General features: G+C 50.9%; 6 protein-coding genes across 6 annotated transcripts; 3 read left to right on the forward strand and 3 right to left on the reverse strand.

Moving 5' to 3' along the window:
- Positions 1–31: 31 nt before the first annotated feature.
- Positions 32–841, forward strand: PV07_00185 (uncharacterized protein; the record flags this gene model as incomplete). Its single annotated transcript, XM_016386616.1, has 1 exon — positions 32–841. Exon 1 carries the CDS (start codon positions 68–70, stop codon positions 839–841), a length of 774 nt encoding a protein of 257 aa, XP_016253544.1. The 5' UTR covers positions 32–67.
- A 1,579-nt stretch (positions 842–2,420) lies between these two features.
- On the forward strand, positions 2,421–5,025 carry PV07_00186 (uncharacterized protein). The gene is made up of 6 exons (XM_016386617.1): positions 2,421–2,545; positions 2,601–2,677; positions 2,766–2,922; positions 2,986–3,521; positions 3,573–3,710; positions 3,765–5,025. Exons 1-6 carry the CDS (start codon positions 2,447–2,449, stop codon positions 4,987–4,989), a joined length of 2,232 nt encoding a protein of 743 aa, XP_016253545.1. The 5' UTR covers positions 2,421–2,446; the 3' UTR covers positions 4,990–5,025.
- Positions 5,026–5,049: 24 nt separating this feature from the next.
- Positions 5,050–6,024, reverse strand: PV07_00187 (uncharacterized protein; the record flags this gene model as incomplete). Its single annotated transcript, XM_016386618.1, has 1 exon — positions 5,050–6,024. The coding sequence occupies one exon, from the start codon at positions 6,022–6,024 to the stop codon at positions 5,119–5,121; it is 906 nt and encodes a 301-aa protein (XP_016253546.1). The 3' UTR covers positions 5,050–5,118.
- A 630-nt stretch (positions 6,025–6,654) lies between these two features.
- PV07_00188 (uncharacterized protein) lies at positions 6,655–7,625 on the forward strand (the record flags this gene model as incomplete). The annotated part of the gene is made up of 1 exon (XM_016386619.1): positions 6,655–7,625. The coding sequence occupies exon 1, from the start codon at positions 6,699–6,701 to the stop codon at positions 7,623–7,625; it is 927 nt and encodes a 308-aa protein (XP_016253547.1). The 5' UTR covers positions 6,655–6,698.
- A 6,330-nt stretch (positions 7,626–13,955) lies between these two features.
- On the reverse strand, positions 13,956–15,632 carry PV07_00189 (uncharacterized protein; the record flags this gene model as incomplete). Its single annotated transcript, XM_016386620.1, has 1 exon — positions 13,956–15,632. The coding sequence occupies one exon, from the start codon at positions 15,630–15,632 to the stop codon at positions 13,956–13,958; it is 1,677 nt and encodes a 558-aa protein (XP_016253548.1).
- An 848-nt stretch (positions 15,633–16,480) lies between these two features.
- Positions 16,481–16,923, reverse strand: PV07_00190 (uncharacterized protein; the record flags this gene model as incomplete). Its single annotated transcript, XM_016386621.1, has 2 exons — positions 16,481–16,765; positions 16,795–16,923. 2 exons carry the CDS (start codon positions 16,921–16,923, stop codon positions 16,481–16,483), a joined length of 414 nt encoding a protein of 137 aa, XP_016253549.1.
- Between the last annotated feature and the right edge of the window lie 4,065 nt (positions 16,924–20,988).

Raw genomic sequence — 20,988 nt, forward strand, 5'->3', positions numbered from 1 at the left:
TGCGATCATACCTGGGTCATATGCAACTACTGGACGACTTACTTCGTCTGAGGCAACTGCCAGATATATGGCGCATTCTTTCCCATCGGCAATTCTCGTCTCGTTCGATGAGGACAGAACTATTAAAAAGAATGCATCGGAACTATCCAAACTGGCTGAACGCGGAGAATTGAGAGCAGTCGAAGAACTGCTCGATCAGGGCATCATGCCCACTGCTGAGGCTTTGTACCTCGCTGCAAACGAAGGCCATTCTGATGTGGTCCAGATCCTAGCTGACGTTGTGGATGATATCGATGCTGCCGTAGGGTTTTGCGGAAATGCGTTATGCGCTGCCGCTGCTCGATCACGCAATCACGACTGTCTCAAAGTACTGCTCGAGAAAGGTGCCGATGTCAATTGGCTTGGTGGCCATTACGGCTGCGCACTTCAAACGGCTACGGCAAACTACAGATTAGACAACGTTATATTGCTGCTCAAACACGGCGCCGATGTGAATGCACAGTGCGGACACTATGGTAACGTGATGACAGCCGCAGCACGACATGCCACTCACTTTATTGAGATGAGTAGAATGTTCCTCGAACACGGTGCTGATATCAATGCCCAGGGTCCAGGCGTGTATGGTAATCCACTGCAAACAGCTGTATGGTTGAAGCACCAGGACTCTGTCCGGTTCTTATTGCATAATGGTGCGAGTCCGACAATGCAAGGGCGATTTGGTTCGGCAATGGATATTGCTGAAGGTAATGCATTTCGGAACACTTCTGACAAGGATGCAGAAGATAGGATTAAATGGCTGTTGAATGGCGAAGTCTCTGCTGAGCTCGACGAATCACGTTGAAAATCCATTGATCGCCCATGGGTGATGAAGCATGCTACGATGCCTTGTTCGACATCTTAATGGCTGAAGCCCTTTGACTGCTATGGATTCGCAAAACCCACAATCTCCACAAAGGCACATCTATCTGCTCCATTCGAGCTCGTCGGAAACTGCACCGGTAAGTGCTAAATCATAGTTGACGGTTCGCTGAATTTGTGGAGTGTTGCAGCAGTTTTCCTCAGAGGAGCCGCTCCTCCAATTTGGTGCATAGTTCTATGGCGAGGTACCGCAAGGGCCGGATGAAAGTCCCCTCAGAAGCGCAATCGGGCTCCTAATTGCAAACTAAAACTCTCACAAAACAGAGGTTCAAACCTCAAATTTCTACAGCATGCAATTCTAGTTCGATAGGAATGGATGCAAACTACTTCGTCCTCGGAAGAGGCATTGGGTCACGGGTGATGCCGGCGCAGGGGCGCAACTTCGGCCAGCCGCTGTCCTCTTCAGCCAGCAAACTCGCGACGCCTTTCCCCCTGTCGTGTTTGATCTCAGCCATCCCGCAATTGCGACTTCGGCAAACCACCTTTTTCTATTCCATCCTAACGAAACACTCTTGACCGTGCAGCATAATCTGCAACCTGACACGCTAAGCCTCAATGAATGCACCTGATATCTGTGACTTCAGATCTCCCGTGTGCCTTTTCCAACCTTTGGACTTGCACAAACAGCAGACAAGATCATTGAGAGTCGTCAAACGTGAGAAAAGCAACAAACAACCTGCACCATTTCGTTTATTTTTCGAACACAAGCATGTTTCCTTGCACGATCCGCCGCTATATATTGCAATATCCTACGAATGCAACGCGCCTATATGGTGACAGCGACCACATCTATCTACTTAAATGGAATACAGACCTCTATTAGGCCTAATCTACTTCTATATTTCTGGACTGTGCTTACAGAGACACATAATACTCGTCACCGGCACTAGTGCGACTCTCTATATATCGATGCACAGAAAAATTTCGAGCGCGGTCAGCATGTCGAATTAATGTCTTTTATCTTTGCGAAGGCCGGATACACCTATATATGGCTTGGCCCAGAACATGGCGATGGGCTTGAAATACAGTCATTTCTGAAAGAATTATAACATATGCCATTGAACTGGAAGGACCTCGGTAAATGGTCCGAAAATCGATGCAACTTGAATTATGTCAACAAGTGGTTACAGCAGGAAACGTAACATCCCTCCTCTCATCGGCGTGCGCAGCTCTCGCGAGAAGCCGGACCTTCTTCTCCTCAAGCGAACCCGCAAAGCGCGCCAGGTCCCGCCGCGTTGAAGCTGTCAAATTAGGCGCCATTTGTACAGCGACTGTATCTGCTAGTAAATCACCACTCCATTGTTAGAGCTCCGGTTTGTAAAAGTACGAAGATGATCCAAAAACGTTCTGAAAATTCCGCTGCCAAGCCACCAGCCGAATGGCCGCGTCCTCCACGTGCTTGCCAAGCACGGAATTCAGGAAGACGCCTTCACGTAAGCCGCTGAGCCCCGCTTTCCCGGCTTTCAACGTCCGGAGGCTCGTTGATCCTGCTCATTCTTTGAATTTTGCCTGTGCTCGAACGAGCCAAATGGATATGCCGTCATCTATACGCTCTAACTCGCCTCGGATGCGGAAAGAGAGGAAGACGGCCAACGCATGCGTCGAGTGCTACCGGCGAAAACAGAAGGTTTATCAAATCAAACCCCTGCCAACGATTTTCTAGCCCTCACATACTGGCATAGTGCGATCGCAAGCAGCCCTGCAGTAATTGTGTCGGCCGGAATGTTACTCCTAAATGCCATTACAGCAACCCAAGAATGTAAGTAGTGGCATGGACATGATTGCTCGTTGTTCGCCGGAAATCTGAATCAAGAGCTGACCATACGATCATTTTGACCTGCTGATAGATCAGGCACTACGGAAGAGGCAATCGGCACCCGGATCGTGCAAGCACCAGCACCACCAGATGGAACACCTGAATTTACTACAGCAGTAGAGCCACAGGCGGCCGATCTGGGCTACTCGTCTACTGCCGGCAGTAACGCCTTGGTGGATTTCAAAGAGGTAGGCGTTCTCTCTATTCTACCAAAGAAATATTCAGGTTAGCTATTAACTGATGAGCGCTAGCTTTTCCAGAAAGAGAATGGGCTTGACGCCGTTCCGCGCGCTCATCATCACCCGTTTCACCAGTCTGAAGCATTTGCCACATCAAGTGCGGCCAATACCCGACTTCCTTCCAGGGTGGCCACAATCAAGCTAGTGGAAGTTTTCTTCGACGAAGTCAACTGGCAGTACTTCATTCTCGAAAAGCAATACTTTGACTCCTTAGTTATCTGCTGGTATGGAACCAATGTTGAGACCTTGTCGCACCTCAGCTATGAAGAACTCGCGAGAGAGCTTTACTACTTTCCGGCATTACTGTTCCAGGTTTTGGGCCTGGCGATACAGGGTCTACCGCTCAACTCGCCTGTCTGGGAATTCTTATCGCAGGCCGATATGAATTTGTGCCAGAAATACAGTGACATTGGGGAGGAGCTGATGATCCAGGCCCAAAGAGAAAATGTGGCTCTTACAACAGTTCAAGCAGATTTTCTAAGGGCATCTTGGTTGAAGAACATTGGAAAGGGTGTAGAAGCTTGGCGTAGCATAGGAAATGCAATCCGGTGGAGTTGCACACAATTGATCCCGTCGTTTGCAAACTGACAGACAACCAGATCCGCACAAGAGCTCGAGCTTCATCGCCACAAAAATGCCCACGAACAAGGTTTGAGTACTCCTGGCACAACACTTAGCCGCATGTGGTACGAAGAGTATAAGCGACGGCTGTGGATGAACTTGTGTACATGGGACGCGTGAGTTTCGGCGTGGTTATCAGCATGCTCTTACTGACTTTCTGATCCCGACAGTTTGACTGCAATGATACTTGGTCGCCCCAGGGCTATCCATCCCGATGATTGCGACGTGGAGGAGCCAACTGAGTGCAATATCCCACAAGATCCATCCACCTGTGCCCCGGGCACTCAAGAAGCTATTGTGGGACGAGACAGGCCTAACACTGTGTCCAACAATCTATTCCTGTACCGACTCTCGAGTGTGTGGCATACTATGAAAGCGCTGAAAGCCGATAGATCTTATCTACAGGATTACTCCATCGTTGAACAACTTCATGACCAGGTGAACCGTATAATGAACCGGCTGCCACTGACGCTTCGACATGAGCACCCCAACTTATCATGGGACAATCAATACCCATACCTACGCCAACAGAGAGAGGACATTCTCACCAAAGCCAATCTAATGCTAATAGCAATACACCGTCCACACATGAAGTACCGGGCCGAGGCACGGCGCGCCGCATTACAAGCTGCGATCGTGATATTAGACTCACAGCATCGATCATTTATGATGGCCAGGCCACACCAATATAAGCTATTTGGACTGTCCTTCTACACCATCGACGCATCGCTGTTGCTCTCGGTTATGGCGGCTAGGTATCTACCACAAAAGGACAGCGAGGTCATGGTGAAGATCGATTATGTCTTGCACCAAGCTATAAATAGACTGAGTGCAATGCATTCATACAGCCCAATTGCACGCTCTGGTCTCACTATCCTTGGACAGTGTTATCATGTTCTACGGAAGCGCCTGGAGTGCAATACTGCCACATTGGATTCTCTAAAGGCCACGGCCACCGACCTTGGAAATCTCGAGCAGGAGTTTGAAGTCGACGTGGTGAAAGATAGCTTGTCCGAAAGGCGGCCACGTCCGCCGCATCAGCAATACCAACAGCATAACCAGCAAGAGTCGGTATCGAACGCTCCAATATCTTTACCTAGCGGATGCTCCGCATCGAGTCCTCCAATATCAAGTGAGCCAAATTCGTCGCAAAGTGGTTGGACTTTTGACACAACTGCGGATGCGGGATTTGTGGCTACAACTGCCGTTCAGCCATCTCCACATCTTGGTCCGTGGACCACAGACTTTGACGAGACGTACTGGCTGAGCATGATCAATGAGATCCCCGACGTACCGAATACAGATCCCACAGAAACTGTCCAGATAGGCGGAACCGTTGACGCAGCCGCTCTGGAGTACAACACTGTTTGGAATCAAATTCAGTTCTTTGAGTAAAGCACCTAAAGTGTTTTGCCTTGGCCTAGCTTGGAGCCTTAAGGGATCAAAGAAGGTGACGAAGAGAACTGATGCTGGATTGAGACTCTATCCCTGACCCCACTATTAACACACAAGTTGTTATTTGTCTCAAGGCAAATGTTCCTTGAAAAATGCTGCAATATCTTGTACCGCAGGGTCAACAAATGGAAGTTTGTCGTAAAAGTCCATGTGAGTGCCTTTAGAGACCACAATTTTCTTGGTCACACCACCAACCAATTTGTCCAGCTTCTCCGTATGCCATCTGGAGCCTGCGTCCTCACCAACGATCAGTAAAGTCGGCTGCTTTAAAAAGATGTCTGCGAGATGGAAGGCGTCGAAGGTGAGGACGCGCGGAAAACTGTCGTATAACATCTTATTCGCCGCTCGTGGATGCTGGCATCTCGGAGTGAGATAGTAATTGTATGCTTCTTTCAGATCGTACGGAGTCTTTTCGTCGGGCTGTGGTGGCACGTACGGAGCAGCGGCACGTTCGGCGCCCGTGGTGACCTCGGCGGTGATCTGTTGAGCCGCCTTCTTCAATGAATCCACGTGCTGCGAAGGATCCTCGTCGCCGTACCAACCTAAACGAGCCGAGTCGCCGATGTTTACCATACTGACGGTGGCAACGGCTTTGAGGCGCTGATCCGCCTTTGCAGCAGCCACAGCGTAGCCACCTCCAGCACAAATCCCCAGAACTGCGACTTTCTCAGGGTCAACGTTGTCTTGACGTTGAAGATAGTCGACCACCGCCCAGACATCGCTGACTCTTGCCGCGGGATCCTCCAGGAAGTGAGGCTCTCCTCCGCTCTCGCCCTGGTAGGAGGCGTCATAGCAGACAGCGACAAAGCCTTCTCCGGCAAGTTTTTTGGCGTAAAGTTGCGCTGTTTGCTCCTTGACACCGCCGCCAGGGTGGACAACAACAACGGCAGGTCCCTTTGCCGAAGCGTTCACAGAGGGTCTGAACAAAAGGCCGGCCAGCTGGAGGGGGCCTTTTTCGATGGAGATTGCAGACATGGTAGAAGTAATTCGCAGATGGATGATGTTGGTGGAATTTCGTCACTGACGATTGGGGAGAACTGTGAGCACCACGGATTTACAAGAAGAAATATATATAGCATGTGCAAGATTGTGTTTTCGGTCTACACTGGTTCTCTGCGGCCGGTGCAGTTGCAACCCCCAGAAGACCACGACGGAGATACAAGTGGGTCAAGGTTGGGGATGGCCAATAGGGAGACCTGTAACTTGGGCTTCAGGTCCGAGGGACTTTCGGACTAGCGCATCGGGACATCGGACTAGCACACAATTGTCGCCAGGGCCTGAATCGAGGACCCTCACTCGGACGAGGAGGGTTCCACCTCGTAGATATTTCGCGGTCTATTCGCAAGTCCTTGTCGTCTCTGTTGTTGCAGATCTTCGATCTGCCTCGAATGGACTCGTGTAAGGGGCGAAGCCACCTGCTGAAATTGCCTCGTATTGGCATAGAATGACATCATGGGGACTGAGGTGTCATTGCTTGCTCTCGAAGGTTTCGGTTTTAATTGCCTTGTCTCCCATTTCCGTGTAAGTGGTTGGAGACCGGCGTGAGGCACATAATATAAGAACCGTGGCACCTGCAGGATCATGCCCAAAGCACGAAGATCGCCAATTCGAAAGCCCCAGACAGTCCAAAGAGCAAGAAAGAAAACACAATGGTTCCAACCACATCCCCTGAGAATGTCTCGTTCCCGTCGTGCAGTCTGAAACTCGCTGCGCATTTCTATCACCCTGCGCAAGGCTCTCCAGACAGATCTGGAGCCGCTATTGTCATTAGTCACCCATGGACTTCCATTAAAGAGCAATCTCCAGCAAACTACGCCCGCTTGCTCAGTCAAGTTGGCTTCTTCTGTCTCGCCTTCGACGCTGCATATCAAGGAGAATCGGAGGGCGAGCCCAGAAACCTAGAAGACCCCTATCAGCGGGTCGAAGATATAAAATCCGCGGTCACATTCCTCATCGGGCGCAAAGAAGTCAACCCTGAGAAGATCGGAGTGCTAGGTATCTGCGCATCTGGTGGCTATGCACCGTTTGCCACGCAGACAGATCTCCGCATTAAAGCATGTGCCACCGTCGCTGCCGTGTGCGTCGGCACCATGGCCCGTCGAGGTTTCGAAAAGGACACCTCAAATATGTCCATCTTGCAAGGTCAGCTTGAAAACGCGGCAAAGGACCGCAACAGCGATGTCGGCGGTGAAAAAGTTCCTATAGTTCACCTTCTGCCAGAGAAAATCGAAGACGTACCGGCCGATCTGCCTGAGCCGTTCAAGGACTTGGCCAACTACTATCGCACACCAAGGGCGTATCATCCGCGAGCCACTAACACTTGTCTCCCGAGGAGTTGGGATATCATGGCGAACTTTGATGCCTTTCATTTCAACGAAATGATTGCACCCAGGCCCCTCTTGATGATCACCGGCACGAAAGCAGCGACGAAGTGGTATAGCGAGGATGGCGTGGCCAAAGCGCGGGAGCCGAAAGAATTATACGTTGTAGATGGCCTGACACATGCCGATTTGTATGATCACGTTGACGAGGCTGGGTCGAAGCTCGCCGAGTTCTTCAGATCAGCGTTAGCTTGAGTAGTAGCCTTTTCTCGGATTCTGAGATAGGGTCTCATCATCCAATTCTTTATGATATAGATTGTCTTGCTTCACCACAAGAGGTCTACCGGCCCTATTTTCAAGTGTAAATCCTCACCGTAATGGATGAAAGATGTTCCGATGAGGCTCGTGGGAGGGGTAACCTGCACAGCAGATAAGATCTGGCTCGACTTGTTAGCATAGGGCCGATATGCTCCCCAGTCCAGTTCCACAATTGTGACGCAGCTCAATAAGCCGACGATGTCGGATCTCTTACTCAGTGCAGCAGGAGGTTCTATTGCATGAGTAGTCGCGTGGGTTGAAAGGCCTCAACTCTCTGTAGTTTCACGCTCAGAACCTAAACTTGATCGGGTCTTTACAAGCAGAGTGACCATCCTCCTAAAATTTAAGCCCGAGAATCTTATCGATAATTGGGCGATATCTTGGGGCCTACTATCGCTCATTGGGCTAGGTTCAACTCACTTATTCGTTAGCTCCCAGAACGAGACTATCACAGTATATTTGAAGAGGAGGGTAGTTTCGGGAAAGACTATAAGACGCGTCATCATACAGACACATACATATCATATGCGAGAACACGTGAATCCTGTCACGTTGCTCAAAGTCTGCTTTTCTTCTTTTGTTTCGATTGTCGCTCCAGAGCGAATTGCTTGCTTGCCTGTTTCGGCTCTCCACTGGGGATTCTCTCGTTGTGGAAAGCGTTGCATTCGCGATCGTTTGCTTCCAGCAGATCACGCAATATCGGCCTCTTCATCAAAAGTTTCGTCGTTCGCAGTGATCCTGGCGGCGACTCGACAATTGCTTTGCTCGTTCGGAGCACTGCCTGGAGGAATCCGTCCTTTGGGAGGATTTTGCTAATCAATCCAAGCTTTTCTGCTTGACTGGCGTCGATTCGTTCTCCAGCCAGGCATAAAAGCGCTGCCTTCTGGTGTCCCATCATTCTGGGAAATGTTATGCTTGAACATGCCTCTGTAGTCATGCCCCATTTCACAAATGGTGTGAAAAAGTAGGCATCCGGGACACAATAGACCAGATCGAAGAGTGCGAGACTGGTCGCGCCGAACCCAACTGCAGGACCATTTACCGCGGCCACCAGAATCTTTTCGGACAGAATAAAGAGCTTGTTCAGTTGATGAAAATCAGACCCTATGGCGAAGGACATGCCGGCAGATTGCACGAGTTCCATCCCTGTGCAGAAGAACCTGCCTGCTCCAGTCAGGACAATAACGCGCACCGCCTGCTGCTTGCTTGCCCAATCCATGATTCTGACCATTTCAGCAAGGAGAACGGGGTGCAGTGAGTTTCCAGATTCTGGCTTGTTATACTTGATCAGCAACAGGCCGTCGCTTTCTGTGCTCACAGACACATATCGATAACTGCTTGAGGCCATGGCGGGGATAGAAGGTTGCTGAAGTTGGCCGCGATGGGAAACAGGGAGACGAGGCCCCCTTCACATGAAACTGTGTGCGTGGGATTTGCTTACCCGGCAACAATTGGAAGGTTGCTCGATCTGCAAAGTGCTCTGAGAGTTCCAGGCTGGGCCCAAAAAAGGACTTCACAGGCAGTACAATTAAATCTGCGAAGTGTCTCCGGGACCTGAAAAGCGACAACGGACGGGACGGGCGGGCTAAGGCTCTGCCACAACTAGCTCTATGCGCAAATTACGATTCACATGGGGCAACGAACGTATCAAGGCGGTCGTGATGGCCGGCCTTCAGCTAGGCTCGATTCCTGCATCTGGATGGAATGCCTTGGTCGTCTAGGCGTTTGCCCCAAAGCAAGTCAGTTGCTGAAGCTGGCTGTAGGCATCGTTGCAACCACTAACGCCCGCTGGCATCCAGGCTCCCATGGGAGAGACTTTAGCCTGTGAGTCTGAGAGCACTGCCGGAAACGACTCGCTGTGAGACTGGTTAGCGTCTTATCATACGTGCTTCGTGCCTTTGCCTCCGTTCGTATTTGTTACTCTATGGTCCATATATGCATTATATGCCACTAATGCCATACATCTCGTCGTCCCACACCCATGACCCAACTCACATCGTTTTCGTACGCCAGTGCTTCCAGAGAGTTAAGGAAGGCCAAGTAGCGGCTGTTTGGCTGGAAGTCCAAGCGCCCATCCCATCCTGCGCCACCAGCTTCCGACGCCGTCCCCACCCCGAGCACCGCGAACAAGCCATCGCTAAATGTAAGTGCCACTGAGCCGGACCTTAGCATGAGCTTTGACTATACCGGAAGTCTAGAGGTCGGGAGAGTAACGGTTGGAGGAGATAGTCCCTGACACAATGAATCAACGACCATCCCGTGATAGATACATTAAAGAGATTGGTGGTGATCAGCTCACTTTTCTTGCGAACGGATAGACACCAACACCAGCTGCGAGTGGTCAAAATGGCAAATGAAAACAATATGTTCATTCCACGCCCCGAGCGCTTCAATTTCACCACGGAAGTCGTTGATCAATGGGCAACGGAGCATCCTCAGCGCGAGGCGATGTACTGGGTGTCACAGGATTTTTCTATACAACGCTCGTTAACATTTCAGTATTTTTCAATCCAATCTTCTCGAGTCGCAGTTTTGCTCAAGGAAGCGGGAGTCGAGCAGAGCGATGTTGCAGTTGTTATACTCCACAAAGTCGTCGCATGGTAAGTACAGATCACACGCACGCGCAGCTGAGGTGTACGCAAGTTCTTACGAATTTTCAGGTGGGAAATCGCCCTTGCATGCATTCGAAGCGGAATCATTCTTTCCCCATCACCAACCCTCGTATCCGAATCGGACATTCGCTACCGTTGTAACAAGAGCAAGGCAAAGGTGTTCATCGGTGATCAAGCCAGTATCCGGAAATTCCTTGCTGTCCGCTCGCATTGTCCGACTGTGAAGACCATCATTACAGTCGGCGGCCAAAGTGATGCAAACATCTTGTCGTACTATGAAGCGTTGAAGTCAATTCCACACGATGTCGCATCAGGCTCAGTATCTCTCCCTTGGGACAGTCCCGCTTTGATGTACTTCACGTCAGGGACATCCGGGCCACCAAAAATGGTTATTCATAACCAAATTTCCTTCCCCCTTGGTAAGCTCATTGCCGCGGACCGGCATCCCACCCCGTTCTCTCACAACGAAAGGAACTCCGGCCCATACTGAACTTTGTAGCTCTTGGCAACACCGGCAAATACTGGCTACTGCTAGGAGGAGGAAAGCTGTTTTGGAACACGGCAGATCAAGGTAGGAAGAAAACCACGTTTGGCAAGGTCTTGTTGACAAAGAGTCCAGGATGGGCAAAAGCGTCTTATTCGTTCTTTGGAGCGTGGAACTGCGGCGCCAGCCTCTTTATCTTCGATGATCGCTTACCATTCAACGCAAACCGACTCTTAGAAGTACTGCATCGCTTTCCGATTACTACATTGTGTGCTCCCCCTTTGGCATGGCGCCACTTTGTCCTTTCCGAGGCCAAGGCCAAATATCTGTCACATCCACCGAAGGCTCTTTCGCACTGCGTTGCCGCTGGTGAAGCACTCAATGCCGAGGTCATTCGGCAATGGAAACAACTTTCTGGTCTCTCAATTCACGATGGCTACGGGCAGACAGAGACGATCCTGCTCTGTGGTAATTTCAGCGGCTGTCCGATCCGGCCAGGCTCTATGGGCAAGCCGGCTCCGGGTATTCCTCTGACCATTATTGACGCCAATGCTAGGGAGTGCGCACCTCACGAAGAGGGTAATATAGCTGTCAAATTAAGCCATCCAAGCGACCCCTGTAACTTCTTTGGTGTTTTCGACGGTTACCTGAATGAAGACGGTAGTGTTTCGAGGAAAGAGCAGACTTTCTCCGTGGGTGAAGTTCGACAGACTTGGTACGTCACTGGTGACAAGGCCAAGAAGGATGAAGAGGGCTATTTTTGGTTCATTGGCAGATCTGACGACGTCATAAACTCTTCTGGATATCGGATAGGTGAGACTCTGGAAACTGGTGATTGATGCATTGAGGTAATCCAACTCTCCTACAGGTCCGTTTGAAGTCGAATCAACGCTGAAACTGCATCCTGCCGTTGCAGAGTCTGCCGTTATCTCATCACCTCATCCCGACCGGGGGGAGGTCGTCAAAGCATTTGTCGTGTTGGCAGCCGATTATACCAGACTGGGCGAGAAGGAGTTGGAGAGTTTGGGCAAGGAGTTGCAGACATTTTGCAGAACACACGCAGCGCCTTACAAGTATCCTCGTCGGATACAATTCGTGGATGAGAATTTCCTGCCAAAGACTGTGTCTGGAAAGATTCAGAGAAATCTGTTGAGAAAGATGGAGTGGAAGGATCACCAGCTCAAGTTGTAGACTTTAAAATGGAGTGAAGTGTCGATAGTGGTGGCGGAGTGCCGCAACCTCGCCGTAAAGAACCCCTGAGCTGTCCAATCAAGGAGGATTTCGTATTCAGATCGTCGCTGGCCGACGAGCCAGTGAGATGTCGTCACAGAAGAGGTTCGCCGCGATGGTCCGTGGCGCATGTAATGACCAGTTTCTAATCTGTGAACCGTTCGCAGTGGTCATTCTTTGGTTGACTGCAACGGAAGATGCACATTTTCCGACCATCATCTTCTGCATTTATTCCCGCTCAGTCTCTCCGGGTGGCGGGGAGAAGGCGGTGCTGGAGAAGCAGATGGAAATGCTGAAGCAGCTTTGGAATCGGCACTGAGGCGTGTTTTTTTGGTTGCCATCACAACGGCAATTACCTACTGTCATGGACCAGATTCGTCTGAGAAAAGGGAGCGAATCTTGGGGAGCCGAACCAAGGCGAGCTGGAGAAGAAATTTTTCTTTGGAAAAATGTCGTTCACGTCACTTAGATCATACGCGTGGACTTTTGACCTCCAGGAGAAAGTTAAAGAAACTTCCCCAATCAAAAACACTCCGTCCCGACATCTTTCATGGGCAGAAAAGAAACGATCTTCATCTCCCCTCTCTTCGGTTACTTGGCGAGGCAGCTGGAGTCGTGGCTGCTTGTATATAAGAATTCGTCGTTGCCGCAAGTGGCCATGGCAAAATTCGGTGCTGGTCATGGATGATGCATTCCTTTCTCGATATGCCTTCCACCCATCAGAGAGCGCCCCACCATAGCGGTCCTGGTGTTCGGTAGCATCCTGTGAGCAGTCACGACCACCCTTTCGTGGCTATTGGCGAAGGGACAGACTGCAGCGCCACATGAGAAACGAACATGCCCCGGAACTACTCGGTAGGTAGTACGACTTGGTAATGACAATCAAGTGGGCAAGGTCCCTATCATCACTTACATCCATTCTTGCTCTATCTTGCCTCTGTTCAGTGAATTGCGTGACTACACGAACACATGATCAGATGAGACTTCAAGCCTCTCGATGTCTATTTTCGAGGTAGAAAAACAAAAATCGTCGGGAAGTCGGCTTGACTCTAAAAATGATCGAACGCATCACGGTCTTCTACGGTCGGCGTGACGCTATTCGAACACCTTCTCTGAACTTCTCCGATGTCTGGTAGAGTACTTGTGACGTGGATTTTCGGTGACCACAACTGCCGGACTATCGCAGGGCTCTTGCAATGTGGAACAGCAACTTAGGCGCAATCAAGGGACTTCGACGAGATCATTGAGGATACGTCTGCAAAAGATGAGACATGGGAGATATAAGGAAGTGTGCCTTTGAACTTCTCAACTGTCAGGCTAGAAGAATCGCACACTGCCTCCAACTGCCAACGGGCATTATCCTTGAGGAAGTAGGGAACGGCGTAGCGTTGGCTCTGTCGGCCCAAACCAACAACTGAAGCTCGTAATATGTTGCTAGTGTTAGGGATGGCCTAATCTGATAGGCAGAACGCGGCGGTTCCGGGGTTTTATAGTATTAAGTCTTCCCTTGACAATCAGTCGTAACGGTAGTAAACTCGAAGCATGAGAGAAGGATGCTTCTCTCATACGCGTAGCTGACTATCTCTAATCTAGCTATAATTTAGTGCTTGGCGATCTTGGTATTCGTGATAGAAGGTGAGTGCTACGGGTATCTATATAGTTATTCGCCGCTTAGTGTGTCCTCGTTTAACCTTCCGCCCGCGCGAATATGGCCGTAGGCCATAGGGCGAATCATAACACTAGTAAATAAAGGGTTAAGGATTTAATTTCACAAACCCCCCCGGAAGATTATCCGATGGGTAATAAGAGATATTCGATCTTAACATTCCTTAGTGTGCATCGTATAAAAACCTTGGTATTCTTCGATACACACTATCGAGTAGGGTAGTAGGGGGTTTTCTAGATCGCCTTTTCTTTTCCCTAACGCACTCACGGTGCCAATCACTGACAAGTCCACCCCGAGGGATCTCTGGGATTGCCTTTGCCATTCCAGACCTGCTTCTTTGGATAGAGGCAGAGGGGTCTTGCCCACGTCTGGCCGGTGGCATCTGGAAGGCTGACAGCATCCAACGTGTCTGGCGCCTGACCTTCCTCCACCCACTTGACCAGGGCGTCGAGACCTGTCAATGGGTACGGGCCAGGTCCCATCGCGCAGTGAGGGAGGCCTGGAGCCTCGAAGAACCGGTAGTAGTCAGATGTTTGGACCCTAAGGGAGCGGTCTCGCGCCAAAACGCGTTCGTAGTAGTCCACGGTGCCGTTGGGAGCAATGTACTGGTCGTTCCCGCCGTGCCAAGTCAGGAGTTTGCCTCCACGCTTGCGGAAGTCGTCAAGGTTGGAGGACGCGGTTTCCAGCCAGTCCGTAAAGGTCACGAGCGAGAGCTTGAAGATCTCGTCGTAAGCCTCGCGAGAGGTGATGTTGGCCATAAACGACCATGGCGGGACTGGTCCGCTGGCAGCGTGGGTCTTGAGGTTGTCTTCGGGGACCGCGTAGATGAATTTCCGGATCCAATTCTCCCCCAGCAAGAGAGGTACGGCTGTGCAATTAAAGCGCGAGTCGGACTCGCCGCTGGCGTCGGCGAGCTCACAGGTGGTGTTGCCTGTCACGGAAATATCCGCCCCACGTCCATAGCCATACCACTCAAAGAGGCCATCTGCTGAAGTCGATCCTTGCCACGTCAGATTCATCATGGTTGCAGCTCCTTGAGAGATTTTGACCTTGTAGGTAGTGACGTTTGTGTCTGTGTCTGTGTCAACGAGCTGTCCGGTTTCGTCACAGTTAATCTCCTGGCCGACCACGGTGGTGGCGTCGAAGTGGCAGAGATCGTTTCTGCTGATGACACCGTCCACGACACCATCGAGGCCGTCACATGCCTTGACCGCCGCCGTGGTGATGGCGGCAATTTCACATGGCGCCGGATAGTATTTGATCGAGTTCATGACGGCGGCCGGCCACAACATGTTGGGGAAGAACTGCCCCCAATTGATGGCCGGGGCATTGGCCAGAATCCCGTCGTACGTGCCCGGGTATCGCTGGGCAAGCATATGTCCCTGTCGTCCACCTTGGCTGCAACCAGTCCAATACGCCTTCTTTGGCGACTTGCCATAGAAGGCTGTAGAGATGGATTTGCTAATCATCGAGGTGTCGCGAACTGAGGTGGTCGCAAAGTCCTCTATCAGAGGCAGGTTATTGTTGCCAGGCGAGAGGATGGCCCAATCCGCCACCGAAGCGATATCGGGCGTAAATGCCCCGCCACGGTGACCGCCATCAGTAGACACTGCTGCATAGCCCAGGACCAAGCCGCCGAGCATCAACTTGGCGTTTTCTCCTGTGTCGAACCCTCCGCCGCCCACGCCGAGCAAACGGCCATTCCAGTCGTTGTTGAAGGGTAAGTAGACATTAGTATTCACGGCATCGTTGTAGCCCGGGTGCGAGTATGTCAAGCTCACATTGCAGAAAGACAGACTGTGGTTGAGGGGGACCGGGGTGGACGCGTAAGTTTCAATTGGGAAGATGGAGGGATTAGACTGGTTGAACACCTGGGCAGTCAATGACACCAGCGTTGTGCCAGCTATAAAGGGAAAAGTGAATGTGGAAGACTGACAAGCGGACAATGCCATTTTCGATTGATCGCCGAGGAGGTCGCGGTCGGCTGGGCCTGGGAAAGGAAAGCTACCTTCCTGCCACGATTTGAAGACGCGAAGACCTCTTTATCAACCCGCCGAACGACCATGCAAACAAGCTTCAAGTTGCAAAATTGGCGAAAGGTACCCCAGAAATCGCTCTGGGGCGCCCGCCATCCCGTTTCGGAAGCCACTTTCTTATGACGACGAGATGTAAACTGACCGCCAAAGGTTTGAAAGGATCACTCTTTACCAGAATCTCGTGGTCTTTCTTGCAAGTGTGAACCCGGGGGCTGGGGCTGGATCACCCACATCGGTGGGGACGGGGAACCCGCAAAATTCGGGGCCGCTAAGCTCCGTCCCCGCTTGTGTCTGGGGCTCACTAGGCTAATGAGAAGGCTGATAAATGGCTGATTGAGGGATCTAGCCCGGTAGCCTAGTACAAGAGGGGTAGAGAGGTAGAGGAAGATGACTAACTTCAAGTACAAGTTTACGAGTACGAGGTACCTAGGTTTGCCTTAGGAGTGATCCAGGGCCTGGGGCAGCCACTAGAATGTTCACTTGCCTCAGCACCGGTCCGATCTTGGTGTACTTCTAGTTCATATCTCTGTGCAGCTGCTCGAGGAAAAGAAGGATTGATTGCTGACTGAATATGGCGACTTACCAGGAAACCCCCCAGACTCTCCACAACGTCCACGGTACAGTATTTGTTGTACGTGCAAATTAATAACGAGGTGATGTGTAGTGAATCCATAGTCTAATATCGTTTATGAACACCAGGCGGAAGATCAGCACTCCCTGTTACGAGGGTACAGTACACACAAATTGGCTGATCCGTCACTCCCCTACAACTTATCTCGTATTTCCTTTACATACCTGGCTCTTTCGAGCTTCTTCAACTCCGCCCTCTTGATCTTGCCACTGATCGTCTTGGGCAAGAACGCGGCGTCCACGTATTCGATCTTTCTGGGATACTTGTAGGGGACAGCGTGCTTCTTGCAAAAGTCCTGCAGCTCCTTGGTCAGGTTTTCGCGTGCCGCAGGCCCCTGGTCAACCACTCTACGCGCGTGGACCGTCAGACTCGACGGCAGCCGGATGGAGCTTGAGCGTAGATTCCACCTCGAACGGACCTGGACTCATTGTTGGTGGACATTCACACATAGTCTTTCGCATGGACGGACTCACCTATTCTATATCCGATCGAGTTGATCACGTCATCTCTACTTCCAACAAACCATAGATATCTTTCAGAGTCTCGATATGCACGGTCGCCCGTGAAGTATCGCATCTTGTTCGGGAACTCTTTGAGCCTGCGGTCTACCACTCCAGTTTCTGGATCGATGTACCCATCGAAAAAGCCGAAAAACTCTTGATTGCCTTCACAGACTTCGAGTGCTATGTCCCCTCCTCGCCGTCATTGGCGAGGCCTCCATTCGAATTAACGACCACAAGTGGGACGCCTGGAATGGGTTGACCCATGCTACCATATCTGATGGGATTGACTGCTTGATTGGCACAGGTAAGAATGGTTTCCGTTTGGCCATAGCCATCATAGATCTCTCGACCGGTGAGTTCGCGCCATTTCGCGATGACACGGACAGTGCTTGGTGGAAAGATATGACAGGATTTTGCACTGTCGGTGAGGCTGTTCCTCCGACTTGGATAGGTGTTCTCAACAAAGGGCAATAGTGTCGAGTTTGAAGGACCTTAAGCATCGGAACCTCGTCTCCAATGAAAGCTGTCGCTTTACTAGATTGGAGCCAGTATTCAATGTCCCTGTCCATAAGGAGTGTGGTGCATGGACAGAGGATGATACCTGCACGGAGACATGCCGCAGCGATTTCCCACCACTCTGGAATCCTGGGAAGGTTGAAGATGGATGTTTGGCCTCGAAAAACACCGTATGAGGTCAGAAGAATCGCAATACGCTTGGACCGTTGTGAAAAGTGGGAGTAGGTGAGTTTCCTCTCTTTTGACAAGGTCTAATCTCTCCAGTAAAGGGCCACTTGCGATAGAGACGTCTTTGCCCACGAGTCGACCACATCAACTGCAAAATTAAAAGAGGTAGGGACAGAAGTAATGTCGACAGGTGGCTGGCTTTGCGTCAATGTGGTGGTTGGAGGATTGACGGGTGCGATGTCTACCAGGACTGCCTGGTACAGCTTGGGTCGCCATCTGGGCTGGCACCAACTGGGGTCTCAAATACCATGCGTTCTGGGGGAAATTGTGAGGGTGCTTGTTGACCCTTGTCCTGTCAAGCAACTTGATGTCTTCAAATCCCCTCTCCCCCTTTTCACTTGTCTCCACACGTGCTCTCCCGTGTTGGCAGAAGAAATGGTCGAATAGCTTGCTGCTTAACAGAGCTCTTTGTGCTAACGCTCCAGCAACCGCCGCACTCAACACCGCGAACCATCAAGCCTTCTAGACAGTCTTGATTTAGACCCCTAAAAGCTGTGTTAGGCCCGGAGTGGCAATCAATACTCACCGTTCTGGCCGTGTTCGAAGAGTCTCCTGCCCCCAGATAGTTCTCGGGATACCGAAGCCATGCCAATAGCAAGGGCGTGGGGTCGGACCTAAGTGCGCGCACGCGGACATAGGCATAGAGAAAAAGGGCCCGGCCCAGTGGCAGTACACTTTTCCAAGTCAGAGATGAATTGCTCTCTTTTCCTGTCCACTCAGCTGAGCAATGCCGAGGGTACTGTACCCGGTCGGGACCTGATGATGGGTAAGTCGGTCGCCCAGGTCGAGTTCTTAGGGATGCGAAAGGGGGAAAATCTCGTTTTCTCGTTCCACCCCGGTGCTATACCAAGTTCCGAATCACGAGAGAAGTGATAGCGTACTCCAGAGTAAACTTGGCTTGCTCTGCTCCCACAGGGACGCTCGGCAAGCAGGGGAGAGCCACAGAAATTGTGCCCCGCCTCCAGACCGGCCTGTCGTAGGAACGAGCCATCTCTATAACACTGTGAGATAACGCCACTTGCTGGCTTTCTTCAAGTCTTTAGGTTGACCCGTACAGAATAGCCTTGACTTTGCAATCCCCTGGCTGGATCTGACTTTGTCTGCTGCCTTCGCAATGGGTGAGGAAGATTTGAAGAACGGCATCACAGCCTCAAATGAACAGCTTCGTCGCACGCAGACGACTCAAAGCATCAATCTTTCGACAGAGATGTTCGAAAAGCTGTACTTGGCCCCGCAGAATCGAGTCAAAGGCCAACTCCGCTATACATTTGCGAATCCCACTCCGTTGTCAGTTACGCCCGTGCGCGTGGAATGAGGTTTTGTCTGATCAAGCGGTAAATCTAGGCCTCTGCTCGGGTTCATCATTGCCACCGCACCACTGTCTGCCGCCCTGATGGGATGGCAGGGTGCTGGCGGAGGAGGCGCTGCCACGGTTGGCACATACTACATCTTTGGAGGGATGCTCCAGGTCATAGGGTCTGTGCTAGAATGGATTGTCGGCAACACGTTTCCCTTTGTCGTCTTTGGAGCTTTCGGTAAGCTCAAAAATACCAACCTCCATTCTTCGTCCCTGGTGGCTCACCAGGTACGACCAGGCGCTTTCTGGCTGGCTTTCGGTATAACATTGACTCCATTCTACAACGCGGAGGGCGCCTTCACGGCCAACGCCACCACGGAGGCCGAGAAGGCTGCTGGGGTCGCCAGCTTCCAGGCCAGCCTGGGTAAGTCTCTAGCATTCGCGCTGGCTTTGCACCGATGTTCTTCTTCCCTAACCGTTTTGCAGGGTTTTTCTTGTTGTTCATGGGGGTTGTTGTGTTTATGTTTCTCGTTTGCAGCGTCCGAACCAACCTGATTTTTTTCGGTATCTTCTTGCTGTTGGATCTTGCTTTGTTCACCCTTACTGGAGCCTATTGGAAGGCGTCTCATGGAGACGTGAATGTCTTTGAAAGGCTCGAAAAGGTAAATACTCTGTTGTCGACTGGTTCGTGTTTCCTCCCATTGACATAGAACAGGTAGCTGGAGGGTTCGCATTCGCCTTATGCGTTCTTGCGTTTTACCTGCTCTTCGCGCAGCTGTTGGAATCTGTCGAATTTCCACTGGCATTGCCTGTTGGTGACCTAAGTTCCAGGGTAAGAAAGCGCCAAGCGAGGGCCGCAGCGGATGAGCATGTGTAACCGAATCAAACCAAGCCATCCGTTGATTGCGAAACTTTGACAGCCTCATACAAATATGTGGATCGAACGAGCACGGTCTCTTAGTCGGACAAGCGGTTTTTTTTGTGGAGAGCGGTTGTGGTAGAAGTCTGCATCTGCAAAAGAGGTCCAATCTTTCCCGTAGCTAGGACGTGTATTCAAGAGCGGAAAGAAGCCGTTAAGATCGACTTCCAAGAACATTCATGGTCAATTCTCGACTGAGCTAGCCTAAGGGAGCATTTTCGGCCGAGTAGAGTACTGGAGTTACACAGCGTGGTTTTCGATACCTCGGGTATCAAAAGGTATCACTATAATACTAGTATTAGCTAGTATTAGTAGTGTTAGAGGTATTATAATACTTTAGTAGAAGTATTTTGGGGCTAAAGCTAGACGGGAAGCTACTAAGTGGGGGCCGCAAATTAAAGGAGGGGCTTTACACTGGTCTAGATTAATATTCCGCTAGTCGAGTTTAAGTCCTGGTGTAGAGATGCCAAGAGTATTACCACGATACTAAAACTTTTCGATTCATACTAGGTATTGTATCAGGCTTATCGATACGGTGTCGAAAACCACGCTGCTGGAGTATGGCTGATGACCATATTCAACTGTATTCAATCTAATGCATCCACACTGCTGAAGGAGTACAAGTCAGACCCGAAGAATTGTCTCACAGACTCTGATCAACTTCAATGGCAATGCACAGCTTCGAAATCTCCATGGAAAATAAGAAAGAAGGTTGGTGAGATTCGACCGTCAGATTCGGCGGACTTATTATGGACGAGGGTGTAAGACGAAGTTGTGGTGGGTGCCCATGCGTGTGATTCCGCGGGGCAATTCAACCTGACCCGACAAAGGCGGGTACGTACAGATCTTGGGTATATTGCGAGAAGCTGGCGGCAGAGCCATCTAAATCGAGGTCATAAGGGCTCACGTGAGGGGCCAAGCTCGAGAATTGTCCAGAGCTTTCAAATGCAGACAACCTCGGGCAATCGCTGTTGCTCGTACTCAAGTCGACATCAAGTCCTTGGGGTCCAGGATATACGCAATCGTATCCAGTAGTCATATCCAGGTTGTCGCTTCCCCCGCGCGGTGCACTTTGCACCGTGGACATTGAGCCATAGTCGACGATCGAATAAAGATAATCGATGTCCTGACGATCAAGTTGAATAGATTTGCGGGTCCCATCGATCAGCGATTGGTAC

Source organism: Cladophialophora immunda (genome assembly GCF_000835495.1).
Source record: "Cladophialophora immunda strain CBS 83496 unplaced genomic scaffold supercont1.1, whole genome shotgun sequence".
In the NCBI taxonomy this organism is placed as follows: Eukaryota; Fungi; Ascomycota; class Eurotiomycetes; order Chaetothyriales; family Herpotrichiellaceae; genus Cladophialophora; species Cladophialophora immunda.